Raw genomic sequence first — 15,414 nt, forward strand, 5'->3', positions numbered from 1 at the left:
AGTGGCTGTGAGAACAAGGAACCCTTTCAACCTTGCATTTATTGATGATGACTTCTGTTAGACTTGGGCTTCCCAGGTGGTGCAAGTGGTAAAGAACCCGCCTGCCAGTTCAAGAGACATAAGAGACGTGGGTTCCACCTCTGAGTCGGGAAGACCCCTGGAGGAGGACATTGCCTCTCCTTAAAGAGATTTTTCATGGGCTGTGCATTTGGCCTGTACAATGCTCTTTCCTCAGCTATCAGCAGAGCCAATAACAGCCTTACTTCCATCAAGTCTTTGCTCAAATATCACCTTTCCAATGATGCTTTCAAATTTGTGGTGCTGGAGAAGACTCTTGAGAGTCCCTTGGACTACAGGGAGATCAAACCAGTCAACCCTAAAAGAAATCAACCCTGAATGTTCACTGGAAGGACTGATGCTAAGGCTGAAGCTCCAGTACTTTGGCCGCCTGATGTGATGAGCTGACTCATTAGAAGAGACCCTGATGCTGGGAATTATCGAGGGCAGGAGGAAAAGGAAGTGACAGAGACTGAGATGGTTGGATGGCATCACTGATTCAATGGACATGAGTTTGAGCAAATTGAGTGAAGCACAGGGAAGCCTGGCATGTCTCAGTACATGGGGTTGCAAAGAGTCAGACATGACTTTGAGATTGAACAATAGCAACACAGCTATTTGTTAAAATCATTCTGGGGCCTTATTTAAAATCACAGTCTTAGGACTTCTCTTATGGTGCAGAGGTTAAGACTCTGCCTTCCAATGCAGGCATTCGAAGGTTCAATTCTATCCCTGGTTGGGGAACTAAGATGCCATATGCTGCAGGGCAACTAATCCCGCATGCCTGAACTAGAGAGCCTGCATGCCGCACCTACTGAGCCTGTAAGCAGACCCAATACAGCCAAAAATTAAGATGAAGGAAAGGGCAATCAAAGCCCCCAACCCCACCCCTGCTTCTCTGGCACTCTGGATCCCCCTTGTCCCTTTCTCCTTTTGTTTCTTCTTTCTGAAGAACTTATCACCTTTAACATACCTATGTATATGCTTGTTATTTACTGTCTATCCACTTAAATGTAAAGGTCAGGGATCTTTATCAATTTGTACATTGCCTGTCACATAGAAGGCATTCAGTAAATATTTTTGGAATGAATGAATGCATATTAGTAGGAAAGAAATATATATATATATATATATATGTACACACACCCACACCCACACCCACACACACATATATATTTATATATGTGCTCTGTCTGCTGCAAATCAGGCTGGAGCAAATGTTGTAAAAGAGACAGAGACCACTAGAGGCTTCTGAGTTGGGAGCTGTGATGAGAGGTGGCCCGTGACATCTCAGACTCTCCAGCTGTGCACATACCAGGACAGATGTCAGGAACTTCACAGCAAGTCTCCTATGGTGTCTTCAGGGGGCTTGGTGAAGTCTCATCTAGTGCACCAGGAATATTCTGCTTGAACTGTGGATGGATAATCAGGACTTGAAACGTTAGACACAACCTACCGTGTGACGGTGAGCAGGTCATCTCTTTGCTCTGTGCCTCGGTTTTCTCTTTAGTAAAGTGAATAGAGGACCAGGCTTCCTCCATTCTCAAGATCTGTGATTCTGTGAAGTGTGGTCAGGGAAGCCTTGACAGAACAGTTAGAGTGTACCTGGGCCCTTCTGAAGGTATCTAGCCACTCATCCCCTTCCTGTGGTCAAATACGAGGTTGGATCTGAGGGTCAAGGCTGAAGGTCAGCAGACCCCAGCCATGTCAGTGCCTGTTTCTCTGCCATTGCAGGAAATCGGCCTCGCCTCCCTGGGTGCCCCTGACGAGTACATTGAGAAACTGGCGACAGTAAGTACCCTCTCTCCCTGCTGGCTGGTGGGAATGTCTCGGGTCTTTGAAACTTTGCTGTTTTCCTGAAAGCCAGATCATTTGAAAAGAAAAAATAAATCAGAATGCCTTGCTTACTTTTGCACAAGTGACATTTCACACATTGACTTCTTCTTGGTGGTTTGATTTTGAAATCAACTACACGCAGATGTTTCCATGTAACTTTAAACAGTATGTCTTGAAAGCACCAACAGGCTGTAATGATAGTCGTTGGGAACCCCCTTGAGTGGCTGGGAAGTAGTCTAGATTCACATCTTTGAAGAGGAAAATATTTACTTTCTACCTGACACTGGGGCCAGCATGAGGATCTTTCCTTTCTCAGATCCCAGGTAAAAGTGGGAACTGGGCTCTGCCTTCTAACCAAACACTCTCTTCCGCAGGGGGTGATGACTCTCATCCGTAGACACCGTGGATGAGCAACTTCACGGCAGGGCCTCCTTCCTGTAGACCCCCTTCCAACTTGACCGACGCACTCCTAACCTCTAAGCCACGTCTTTTATAATGTGCTCAGCTTGGAAGATAGGAAATAAAACTTTATAGTGGAATTAGGGACTTCAAATTAATGCACACATATCATTCAGTTCAGTTCAGTTCAGTTGCTCAGTCGTGTCTGACTCTTAGCGACCCCATGGACTGCAGCACTCCAGGCTTCCCTGTCATTATGATATATCAGTTTAGAAGTTTGTGAATTTATGAGAAGGTTGAAACCTCCCAGATCCTTTCTCACTGCCCAGCTGCTCTGAGACCCTGGGCAAGTGGCTTTTGCACCCTCATCTCTAAAAATGGATACAATTGTTTATACCGTTTCCATCTCAAAAGTACATCAGGAGGATCTTGAGGATCAAAAGAGTTAAACTTGTGTGGATGTGAGTTTTTAAAAGCCAGATGCTGTGCTGATACAAAAAGTGACTTTCAAAGAAACTGCAGAACTTGATAGAATTTCTCAGTTATGAGAAAAAAAATAAACTGAAATACACAGCATTAAGTTACCTGCTGTAATTGTGATAAAAATATTCGTCACCAACCTAGCTTCTCAAAAACAATCTTATTATTGATATACTGATCTGGGAATAGTCTTGGGGCCCTTGCTCTGCCTTGAGACGCTGTGTCACTGTATGTTTGTAACTTCACCTCTCTGGGCTAAAGACGTCTCATCCATATGTGGGGAGCTCAGACTGACTCAGTTCTGGCAGCCTTCCCAGGTTTCACGTTCTCTAGTACAATAAATAGACTTACCTAGAAACCCTGGGCCTTGGCTTTCTCTTGGTCCTCTTCAGTAGGAAAGAAAGTGAAAGTCGCTCAGTTGTGTCCGTCTCTTTGCGATCCCATAGACTATACAGTCCATGCAATTCTCCAGGTCAGAATACTGGAGTGGGTAGCCTTTCCCTTCTCCAGGGGATCTTCCCAACAGGGATCAAACCCAGGTCTCCCACATGGCAGGTGGATTCTTTACCAGCTGAGCCATAAGGGAAGCCTGAGAATCCTGGAGTGGGTAGGCTATCCCTTCTCCAGCAGATGTTCCTGACCCAGGAATCGATTCTAGAACCTTATTTCCCAGGCCATTTATCTGGCCATGTTGCACTGGGAGCTATTGAAAGGAAAAGACTTGGTTATTTGGGAGGTTGAGTGCAGTGACTGACAGGGGTTTAACACAGGTTATTGCATGGTGGGGATATTGAATAACAACCTTAGAACCGAGAAGGAACTTTGAGGCCAAATAAGGAAGCAGATAGCTCAATAAAATGCAGTGATGAAGTTTACTGTGGGTAACTGACACACAGGAAAGGGTGGGTAGACAGCAGCCAGAGGCTTTGGCAACCACACTCTATGCCACGAAAAGGGTACAGGGGGGTTAAAGGGGCCAACGCTACTAAGATCCAGTGCAGCCAAATTAAAATTGATTAGTTAATTAACTAAAGGGGTCAAAGCTAAGGATAGAATCTGATTACTAAGGGAGAAGCAGGTTCACACTGTCAGGAGTTAGGGGTTTTTTTCCCTCCCCCCGGAAGGTCTCATGACCATTATTTCTTGTGAGGCATTATCCATCTGCCTCAGCAAAAGTGTTTATATGTCAGATGAAGATTTTATATTGGATAAGAAGGGTAAAAGTTGATGAGGAACTTACCTGGTGCATTCCTTGTGAATAGACTGAAGCTCAACCTTGCAGAAAAGGATGGGGTTAGGACTTCAGGCTTACATGGAGCTGACAAAATGGTGTTGATGTGGTTCAGCCACACAGATAACAGGATACTCCCTCACTGATTCTATCATGACCCGATTCCCTACCTCCCACTGAGCCTGATGGGATTGTCTGGTAACTCCAGCCAACTTGGGGGAGCAACGCCCTCTAGCTGATGCCACAGAGAAGAAAGCGGAGAGGGTGGAAGAGTTCCTGTCATAGAGAGTGGCTTGTTGGGGGTACCCTTTGCGGGGGCTTCCTTAATACTCTCCCACCACTTCCCATCACATCTTGCAGTCAGTTCAGTTCAGTTCAATCACGTGGAGAAGGCAGTGGCACCCCACTCTGGTACTCTCGCCTGGAAAATCCCATTTACGGGGGAGCCTGGTGGGCTGCAGTCCATGGGGTCACTAAGAGTCAGACATGACTGAGTGATTTCACTTTCACTTTTCACTTTCCTGCATTGGAGAAGGAAATGGTAGCCCACTCCAATGTTCTTGCCTGGAGAATCCCAGGGACGGGGGAGCCTGGTGGGCTGCCGTCTATGGGGTCGCACAGAGTCGGACACGATTGAAGTGACTTAGCAGCAGCAGCAGCAGTTCAATCTCTAAGTCATGTCTGACTCTTTGTGACCCCATGGATGGCAGCACGCCGGCTTCCCTGTCATCACCAACTCCTGGGTTTGCTCAAACTCATGTCCATCAAGTCAGTGGTGCCATCCAGTCATCTCATCCTCTGTCATCCCCTTCTCCTCCTGCCTTCAATCTTTCCCAGCATCAAGGTCTTTTCCAAGGAATCCGTTCTTTACATCAGGTGGCCAAAGTATGAGAGTTTCAGTTTAGCATCTTGCATTCAGCCAACTCTTAATTCAACAGGTAACTGGATAGGCTAAGACATAGCACAGAGAACCACGACCCCAGGTCAGGCTGATTCAGAGAACAGACCTGCACAAACTCCCACCTGGGCACCTTGTCTCTGGCCCTGGGTCACCTGCTGCTTCCTTGTGTACGCTTTCAACTTGACTTTCCATTTCAGATTTACTGGTTTACTGTGGAGTTCGGGCTCTGCAAGCAAGGAGACTCCATAAAGGCATATGGTGCTGGGCTCCTGTCATCCTTTGGTGAATTACAGGTATGAACTGAACAGGAACCATGGATGGATTTGAGAGTGGTAGGTACAGTAGACTATTCATTTTCCCTTTGTGCTGTCGAAACCCTCTTATATCCACTTTGAAACTAAACCTCAGGGTTTCTTCTCAAGTGATTGACGTCTTACCAGCTGTGATTTGGTTGTGACTGTGGGTTTTAGAGATTGAAACTGAACTGCAGATACACAGGTCTCCAGACCAGAGGGGCCTCCTGAATCTAGGGTTGAACTATGCATTGGGACATAGGCAAACACATACCAGAAAATGTGGCTGCTCCCACACCATCTGTTGATCACCTTACCTGAAAATGGTTGGGGTAAAATATTCCTTTTGATCCTGATTGCTCTCTAGTATGTGCAAAATAATTCATTTCACCTGCATTGGGACTAGGGTATGGAAGGAATCAGGATAAGGTGGGAAGGGATGCACAAGGAGCCTAGGGGATGCGGCAGGGACCAGCAGCGCTGACTTAACCATGACGACTTTCCATTTGGGACCTGCAGTATTGCCTATCAGGCAAGCCGAAGCTCCTTCCTCTGGAACTGGAGAAGACCGCTGTCCAGGAGTATACGATCACAGAGTTCCAGCCTCTTTATTATGTGGCTGAGAGTTTTAATGATGCCAAGGAGAAAGTGAGGTGAGATGGTAACCAAGCTGGGCCAGCAGCCCTTGGGACCTCCTGACTCGACCTGGTGCCGCCGGTCTGTGGGAGGTTGGGCAGGAGAATGGATTTCAGTGCCTACAGCAGCGGCGTGCATCAGACAGTCTTCTCTCCCCACCCTGTCTCTTTCCACTCCCTGTTGAGAGAAGTGCCTTCCTTTGCAGGACCCCGTTTCATAGCTTATTAGCCGAACATGATGACCCCTGCAGTCAGGCCTACCACCTTATCCTTGCTCAGTGCGGCCACCAGGCCCACCCCTGAACTCTCCTGTGTTCAGAGCGGCCGCAGAGGTCCCCCATCAAACAGCACTAGACGTCTTCTTACCCAAGGGAGTCCTTTGCCACTTTATTCTCCCACATACTTGCATAACTCCCTCCCTCCCCTCTCTTCAGCCTTTACCCGCATTTAACCGTTTTTGTGTGTCTATCTCTAAACAACTTGCTTAAAATCACTACCCAGCCCTGTCGCCGCCCCCCACCCCCCAGTACTCCTTACCAGCTCTGTGATTTACTTTTCTCCTTAGCACTTATTAATGTCTAAAATCTTGTGTGATTTAAGGTCCCTGAGGATAGGGGATTTTGTCCTTTCTGCTCTTTCCCCTGACTTCAAGAACAGTGCCGGACACCTAGCAAGCACTCAGTATTGCTATTGTTCAGTTGCTAAGTCATGTCAGGCTCTTTGCGACTCCATGGACTGCAGCACACCAGACTTGCTTGTCCTTCACTGTCTCCTGGAGTTTGCTCACACTCATGTCCATTGGGTCATGAAGCCATCCAACCATCTCATCCTCTGAATCAGTGAGTAACTGGCAAATGTGCCAATCTCAGAGGCAATTTAGCACCAGGCTGGTGGAGTGGTACCAGAACTCTGAGACTCTCAGCTCCTCTAGAAGATGGCCCTGCCATCAACCTGCCAGAGCCACACTGTTCCCAGCAGGTGGTAGGCTGGACAGAGGGTCTACTTATACAGGGCAGCCATGATACCATTTTTACCACTTCTTTTGTTGTATCTTAGCAGTGATGTGTAATAAATGTAAGTCTTACAGGCTTTTGGAATCCCTGAAGCTGGGCATGTCAGCTTTGAATGCACTGGGCTTAGGTAACCAACAGTAAAATGGTAGCCCACAAATGCACTTTCTTTGACCCCAAATGACTCCCTTCACTCTTTTCTCCAGGGCCCTTAGGTCCTTCCTGCCATTCTTTGTCATTTTTCTCCTAAATTTTCACCCTTACTGAGAACCTAGGCTTTCTGTAGCCCTAAAGGTTCCACTCTGCCATTCCTGGAACTCCTTTAGGGTTATGGATTTTCATGAGTTCATGCATTATTCCACCAAGGTAATTATAGTTACAGGTAAGGTGGCTCAGACAGTGAAGAATCCACCTGCAATGAACAAGACATGGGTTCGACCCCTGGGGTTGGGAAGATCCCCTGGAGAAGGGAATGGCTACCCACTCCAGTATTCTTGCCAGGAGAGCCCCATGGACTGAGGAGCCTGGCAGGCTACATGCCATGGTGTCACAAAGAGCTGGACACATGTGAGCAACTAACACTTTCACTTTTCAAGATGCCTAGTAGCTATTTTGTACCAAGCATTGTTCTCAGTGCTTTTCAGATACTAGTTCATTTAGACCACAAACTGTGGATAGGGTGCAGAAACATTGAAGGATAAGTAACTCCCTCAGCGTCACACAGCTAGTAAGTGGCCAGCCCAGGGTTTGGACTCAGGCAGTGGAACTCAGAGCTGGTACTCTTAACTGCTGAGTTGCACTGAGATTCCCACATGGACAGGCCCTTCTGGAGATGACTCTCTCACTCAGGGAGTGATCAGCCCCAGGCCAACAGGGAAGACCTTGCCAGGACATGGGCTTCTCTTTGAAATCCCACCTGCTCTGCTAGTGTCTGCTTCCCCTGATGACTTGGTGGTAAAGAACCTGCCTGCAATGCAGGAGACGCGGGTCCATTCCCTGGGTCAGGGAGACCCCCTGGAGGAGGAAATGGCAACCCACTCCAGTATTCTTGCCTGGAAAATCCCATGGACCAAGGAGTCTGGTGAGCTATATAGTCCATGGGGTCACAGAGAGTCAGACATGACTGAGTATGCACTCACTCACTGCTAATGTCTAGAGCCCAGAGGAGACACAAAAGCTCTCATCTGCTGAGAGCTGGCTCACAGAACGAAAGAGAATTCAAACAAGCAAGGGATCTGAGCACCTCTGGGATACCTCAGTGCATCCTGACTGAAAGAAACCAATGCCAACCATTTTCAGTTTCAGTATTCAAGCTCTAGCAGAGACAGGGCTGAGTTTGTTCACACACCTGCTGCTTGACCTGAGGAGCGCTGAGTGGGCCTCAGACTGACAGCCCAACTCATATACCTCCAGTGGGGGAGATGAGTCCCCAAAGAAAAAACAGGCTGCACCCTGGAAAGAGGGACGAGGGGAAGAGCTTGGACGAGGGGAAGGTGTCTACTGCTTGGTTCACGTCACCAGCTGGACTGAGAAGACTTTTTCCAAAGAAGAGATGGGGCAGGATACTTAACCACTTATTCTTCATGCATCCCCAGTCATTAATAAAAGATTCCTCCCAGGCCCAGGAGTGATGCACCAGGCAGGCAGGGAAGTGAGGGGCCCAGGCCAGGTTCAGACTACCTGTGTTCTTTCCCTTCTTTACAATGTGTTGCCAGCATGGCCTTAGTAGTTATTTAGCTTCCTCAAGCCTCAGTTTCCTCATCGTAAAATGGGAATAGTAAAATGGTACCTTCCTCTTAAGGTTTTTATGAAGACTAATTTAGTAAATAGTTAATAGTTAGTTAATAGATAATAGTTGTTAAGAGTATAAAACAGTTGAAACTTGCTCTAGTTCTCAAACATAGGAGGCCCTCAATCCATGTTAAGTTTCGTTCATAGTGTTGTCTTCAACTTTGAGAACCATGTTTTCCTTCTTTGCATTGGTGATCAAGCATCTCAGAGGTTTTTTCCCTTCTATAACATTCTTTGGCTAGATTTTACTTACTCCTTTTATTTTATTTAATGATAAGAATTTGGCCTTATTGTATACTGTGCTTTTATTGTAAGCTACTTCTGACATTTTGGAGGCATGTGCCTAAGTGTGTTTGTATATACACAGACACACCTACCACATACAAAGGCTTCCCAAAGAGGACCTAAAACTCCATTTCACTTCTCAGCCAGTACTAAAGCCCCTGGTGAGGTTTCAATGCTACTAATAACCAAGTGAATGCCACTGAAAAATCTTTTTAAATTACTTTTCCCCAAATGGTAGCCTTCACTCAGACCTATGATTTTGGTTTCAGGAACTTTGCTGCCACAATCCCACGGCCCTTCTCAGTTCGTTATGACCCATACACTCAACGGATTGAGGTCTTGGACAACACCCAGCAACTTAAGATTTTGGCTGACTCCATCAGTAGTAAGTAACGTACACCCTCCGAGGCCATTCTCATAGAGGGTTGTGTTTTCTTACCTTCATCAGAGGAACAGTAAGAGATGTATTAAATGTTTAAGAAAAACATTTCCAGGGAAGCCACTGACTTATTGAGAGAGAAAAACTTAGCAATAAAAAGCCAGAATTGCCTTGAGTGTCTTCTCTGCTTTGACCTTCCTGGATCCCACCCCACCTCCTATGACCACCACCTTTCCACCCTGGCTTGTTGCTGCCACGTTCCCCTTTCTCTTTGCATTTTCACCCCTTCCCCTCTAAGTGTCCACCGGACCTTACTCTGCCTGGAATACCAGCTCCTAAGGATAGATTTTATCTACTTTATCAACCACAGAGTAGTTCATCCATTGACCTTTTATTTTTTCTGGACAACAAGAATATTATAATAGTTGTTCTTAAAAAGTCATTGTGCTACTATGTTCATCTCCCAATTCTTTCTAGCCTTCAAATTCCCCTCGAGCAACACTGACCAGCTCTTAGTTCCCATGCATTCCCCTGGCCTATGCCCATACAGTTTTTGTTTAAAATACTCTCTTTACCACTCCCATTTAGGGACCCCATCCCAGTTCATCTTTCAATTATTCATACATATCTCTTCTTAGGGTAAGTCTGGTTTGGGTGTCCCTCCTAGGTCTTGGCCTTCCCATAGATCCCTCTCTCAGAGCACTTATCATAGGTTTTTTATTTTATTTTTATTTTATAATTGTTTACTTGTCTGTCTCCCCAACTAGACTTGAGCAGAGGGCCATGTCAAGTTTGCTGTCAAATCCCCAGCAGTTAGCCATATTCCTAAAAATCATATTAGGTACTCAAGAGCTATTGAATGAATGGACAAAACCACCCAAGGATCAAGCTTTAAAGGGAGAAGTTCTAGTCCAAGGGGTGGGGAGTTTCTGCCTGTAAAAATGTGCTAAGAAAGGCCAGAGGGCTGGTGGACTTGGTGTATCCGTCTCTATCCCTGTGATGTTGCCTGAGGCCACTGCTAATATGTAGAACTAGCCCATTATACTCGTTCCCATCAGGTATGGCCTCCCTCCCATAATGAGCCATTGTGATAAAGTCCAAGGCTGATTCCCTCCCATAGATGCCATCTTGAACACTCAGCTGGAATAATGTGTTCATGGAAGAGGCCAGCCATAGGCTCTGGCGACTGGGGTGTGAGAGAGAAGGGTTAGGCCATAGCCGTTTTCTCTCTCTCATTTCCCCTGAGAAAGTGAAAATAATTTCAAAGACTATTATTTATAAGAGGTTTCTAAAAATCACTGATTAACAGATTTAGGAACTGGAGGGTCCTTAGAGTTTTGTGACCTTATATAAGGCCCCATCATCTCTATACTGTCCTCAGATCTAGGCAGCAATAAGGCTGGTCTGTCTCCAAGTCCCCTTCCACTTCTATGACGAGTCTGTGTCCTTGTGGCCCTTTGGCGTGTGAGAATCTGGCATGAATGAAAGTGATTCCATCATACCTTACTTAGTCTGGTGGTCTGGTAATCTAGGCTGAGTTCTCTGCTTAGACCATGCCTTCTCAAACCTCGTGTGCCTCAGAATCACTTGGAGAGCTAGTTAGAAATGGATAGTCCTGAGTTTTACTCCCAGACTAAATTCCCTGTATGTGTGATATGAGTCAGGGACTTGTATTTGTAATGAAGCCCCAGGGAATTCTGACATGGAGTAGGGGTGGAGGGCAATGTGAACCCTACTTTTAGGTCCTGTGGCTTAGCTCTTTGCGAACATCTGTGGATGGTCATGTGAAAAGGAAACAGAAAAGCTAGTGATTTCCCTGGGGAGAAAACTATTACCTCCTTCCCTGAGAAACAGACAATGGAAAGAGGAAGCTTAATTATATTAATAGCTCTTTAGCACTTCCTACAACTTGGAATCATCTGTAATGGCTCAGATTTTATCACCCTAACTAAGCTATCAGCTCCTTGAAGGTTGGGGTAGTACCTAGTGTATCCACACACCCCACTGATTCCCTAGCCTTGTACACACTGCAGACACTTGAAGGGTGTTTGTTCACATATGAGTGGCTCCTTTGTTTTTCTTTGTAGGTGAAGTTGAAATCCTTTGCAGTGCCCTCCAGAAATTAAAGTGAAGTCACGGACAGAGCCTAAATTGAGAATCTCTCGATGGAAATCCAACTACTTCTTTCATTTCATCTTAAAAAGTGTAAAAAACAAGCCTTAATTCAAAATGAAGCCTTAAATCCTTTTGAGAGCAAGATGCGGGTCAACAAATAAAATCATCTGAAATGACAGCATATTAATAATACCCCAAAGCATAATGGTGGATCTTTTGGGGTCATCTGTGATTTAGAGATGATAATCTCATACTCTGAATTAAATTAAAAATCAATAACCTGTCACATTTCATCAAAGTTAATGAAAATTTGGGACCTGCTTTATTCAACCTTCCTAAATACTTTCGTTATTTGCTGTAGAGAATTCCTAAAGGGATATATATCCCTCACTGTGAAACACAAGCCTATCAGAATTGAATTTCTGGATTTAATATAAATTTTAGCCTACAAAAGTCATTTTCTGTTTCAGGGAACTATGATTCTACTTACTGCTTTGTTATTTTGCCTATGTAGATTTTCTTTAATTCAGAAGCCTATTAAAATCAATACAAATATTAAAGTTCATAATGTAATATCAAAATATTTTTGTGTTTTATTATCATCATAAACACTGGTATGGAAGGTGGTAGAACTCTCCATCTGATTCAACTTGCAGTATCATTTTCCAATCAATTGTCAAGTCTGTTTTGGGAGACATTTTGAAGACATTTAAGATGCAGTGCATACATGCCAAGTCACTTCAGTCATGGATGACTTTTTGCAACCACATGGACTGTAGCCCACCAGGTTCCTCTGTTCATGGGTTTCTTCAGGCAAGAATACTGGAGACGGTTGCCACTTCTTCCTCCAGGGGATCTTCCTAATCCAGGGATAGAATCCAAGTCTCTTAAGTTCCCTCTATTGGCAGGTGGGTTCTTTACCACTAGCACCGCCTGAGAAGCCCCTTTAAGATGCAATAGATGTTAATTAAAATCCCAGATGGTAGATTTTCAGTAAATATTCATTGAATGAATAAGGGAATACATTTATTAAACAGCAAATCTTCAACAAATGTGAGAATTTTAAATACATTAAAAAAATGTTAGCGGTTTCTCAATTTTGTAGTTTCTTGGAATGAAATAATCTTCTCATTGCCTTAGAAATATATTAGCTGGATAAACTTGTAACATGAAAGAATGATCAGAGTTTCAGATTTTCCACCCATTGCAAGGGATCACTGTGATAATCTAAGTCAAGTCTGGGCAGTTGACAGATTTTGACTTTTGTTGGTTGTGCATTTTACGTGACTATACAAATATAAGAAACAGTGGGGGAAAAGCAGTGTCTTGAAAGCTTTGCTTTGAAATTCTCACACCACTTTATCATTTTATCATGGAAATAGTTAAATTGTCAATGATTTTTGTAATACTTCTGCAAGTGTAATTCTCAGACCAGTTGTATTGTTATCAACAGTAAATCTGAGGCGCAATCCCAGCCTTGTTGTTGTTCAGTTGCATCTGACTCTTTGCAACCCCATGGACTGAAACACGCCAGGCTACCCTGTCCTTCACCATCTCCCTGAGTCTGCTCAAACTCATGTCCATTGAGAGTCAGTGAAACCATTCAACCATCTCATCCTCTGCACCCCCCTTCTCCTTCCCTCACTTTTCCCCAGCGTTAAGGTCTTTACCCAAATAGAATATCTGGGGATGGGACACAGATACCTGTGTTTTTAAGCACTCCAGTTATTCTCTTATGCCCAGCCACATCTACTGGGTACCTCAAGTTTGAGAAGCCCTGATTTCTGGTGGTCAGTTCTGCCTCTTGCTAATGATGTCACCTTGCATAAGTCACTTCTCCTCTTTGGACCTTGGGTTTACTCTGACAATGAGGAGTTAAACTGGATGAATCAAGATCCCTTCCAGCCTTGAAATATAATTCAAATGCTAACATGTGTCTTTAAACAGCTGTCCCTAATCTACTAATAGGTTGTAATAATACCCACCCAAGTATGCCAGATGGGTGGAAAGAACAATTTGGTCTGAATGTGTCTGAGGTTTCATTGCTTTGAAAGGGGGATTTTCTTTTCTCTGTTTCCTCATGCCTTAGCAGAACTCCTTGACAAGCTCTGATTCTAAAACTGGAAGTGGACTTTTTCTCTGGTGTTCATCTAGGGTTCGAGTACCCTGCAAAGGAACTGTTTTGATAACTATTTTTTTTTTGCTCTGCTCGGTTGCTAAGTTGTGTCTAGCTCCTTGCAACCCCAAGGACTACAGCCCACCAGGTTACTCTGTTCATGGGATTTTCCAGGCAAGAATACTGGAGGGGGTTGCCTTTTCCTTTTCCAAATTGTTTCTTTACTTCACATTAAATGTAAGTTAGAACATTTCTTGATTTTGGTACTGAGATATTATAAAGTATCTTATACTGGATATTTTATTTTATAGTGATTTTTAGTCCTACTGAAGATAATTTAGTGTGTTCTAAGTGAAAGCTTAGGCAGGAAGAAATTATGTACTGGATGGAAGCTAGTCTCTGAAATTTTCCTGTGTTACTCGGTACTTAGCTTTTTTCATCTAGATATAAAAGGTACAGCAATTGGATTCAGTATATTTCCATGTGTTAGTATTATTATTTGTTCAACACGCAGTAAATAAGCAGTTTTTAAGGAAACAATAGTAATGTTTTACTGACAGCTAATCTTGCTATGTCCAAACAAAAGAAATATATGGAAGAATATTAAAACTGTGTAGTATTAGTGTTCAGTAAGTTTCTGAAAGGAGGAAACTAAATTTTAATTCTAAATTTCTAAGTAATATCATTTAGTTGTGCTTCAGAGAATCTACCACTAAAATATCATCTTCATGAAATCAAGAACCTTTATTATCTTTTTCACCACTGGAAAGCCTGGGCATGTTACGCATGGTAGGTGCTCAATACTCTTTAATCTTTAAAACTTTTTCTGAGTTTAATCACAAAAAGTATAGTGAGATTGTCTCTCACAAATAAACTATTTTGCAAGAAAAATTTGAGAACTAAACTTGTGATTTCCCCTTTTAAAATCTATTGAAAAATATTACTCTAAGCTATGACTTTTTAAAAGAAAAATATTATCTCCTGTTTAAGCTAGGTTATGGCTAGGTAGTTTGTATCTTACACTTCTTCAACAACTGACATTTAGAAATGCTTGTTGTTGCTTAGTTGCTAAGTCATGTCCAACTCTTTTGCAACCCCTTGGACTGCAGCCTGCTAGGTGCCTTTGTCCATGAGATTTCCCAAGCAAGAATACTGGAGTGGTTTGCCATTTCCTTCTCCAGGGGATCTTCCCCACCTAGCGACTGAACCTGTGTCTTCTGCTTGGCAGATGGATTCTTTACTGTCTGTGCCACTAAGGAAGACTTTGGGAGTGCTTAATAAATGTCAATTAATAAAGGGGACAAAAATGCACTGGTGAAACTTCAGAGTTATCTACAGTGGGGCTGAAGTGGTCAGAAAGCAATAAGTGACTTGTCTAAAGATTGCAAAAAACCCTATATGCAAAACAGAAAAAGAGACACAGAAGTACAGAACAGACTTTTGAACTCTGTGGGAGAAGGTGAGGGTGGGATGTTTCGAAAGAACAGCATGTATATTATCTATGGTGAAACAGATCACCAGCCCAGGTGGGATGCATGAGACAAGTGCTCGGGCCTGGTGCACTGGGAAGACCCAGAGGAATCAGGTGGAGAGGGAGGTGGGAGGGGGGATCGGGATGGGGAATACGTGTAACTCTATGGCTGATTCATATCAGTGTATGAAAAAACCCACTGAAATGTTGTAAAGTAATTAGCCTCCAACTAATAAAAAAAATAAAAGAAAAAAAAAGAAAAAAAATCACAGGAGACAATATAAGAAAGCTTAGTAAAATATGGACTTTTCAAAATAAGAAGGAAAAAATGTGATCAAAACTTTCCCTTCTCAGTGAAGTCTGCACACACAAACACACACACATGATCACTGTCTTTTAATAGCTTTCCCATTCA

At 43.8% G+C, this 15,414-nt stretch overlaps 1 protein-coding gene across 1 annotated transcript in view; it reads left to right on the top strand.

Moving 5' to 3' along the window:
• Positions 1 to 11,959, top strand: part of PAH (phenylalanine hydroxylase) — a 107,251-nt gene extending 95,292 nt beyond the window's left edge. The window contains exons 11-15 of the mRNA XM_061124166.1: positions 1,792 to 1,848; positions 5,102 to 5,197; positions 5,717 to 5,850; positions 9,188 to 9,303; positions 11,385 to 11,959. Of these exons, the coding sequence (XP_060980149.1) occupies positions 1,792 to 1,848; positions 5,102 to 5,197; positions 5,717 to 5,850; positions 9,188 to 9,303; positions 11,385 to 11,428 (447 nt within the window). The 3' untranslated portion in view covers positions 11,429 to 11,959. The remainder of the gene's footprint in view (positions 1 to 1,791; positions 1,849 to 5,101; positions 5,198 to 5,716; positions 5,851 to 9,187; positions 9,304 to 11,384) is intronic.
• The last annotated feature ends 3,455 nt before the right edge of the window (positions 11,960 to 15,414 follow it).

This window comes from Dama dama, chromosome 22 (assembly GCF_033118175.1).
Source record: "Dama dama isolate Ldn47 chromosome 22, ASM3311817v1, whole genome shotgun sequence".
In the NCBI taxonomy this organism is placed as follows: Eukaryota; Metazoa; Chordata; class Mammalia; order Artiodactyla; family Cervidae; genus Dama; species Dama dama.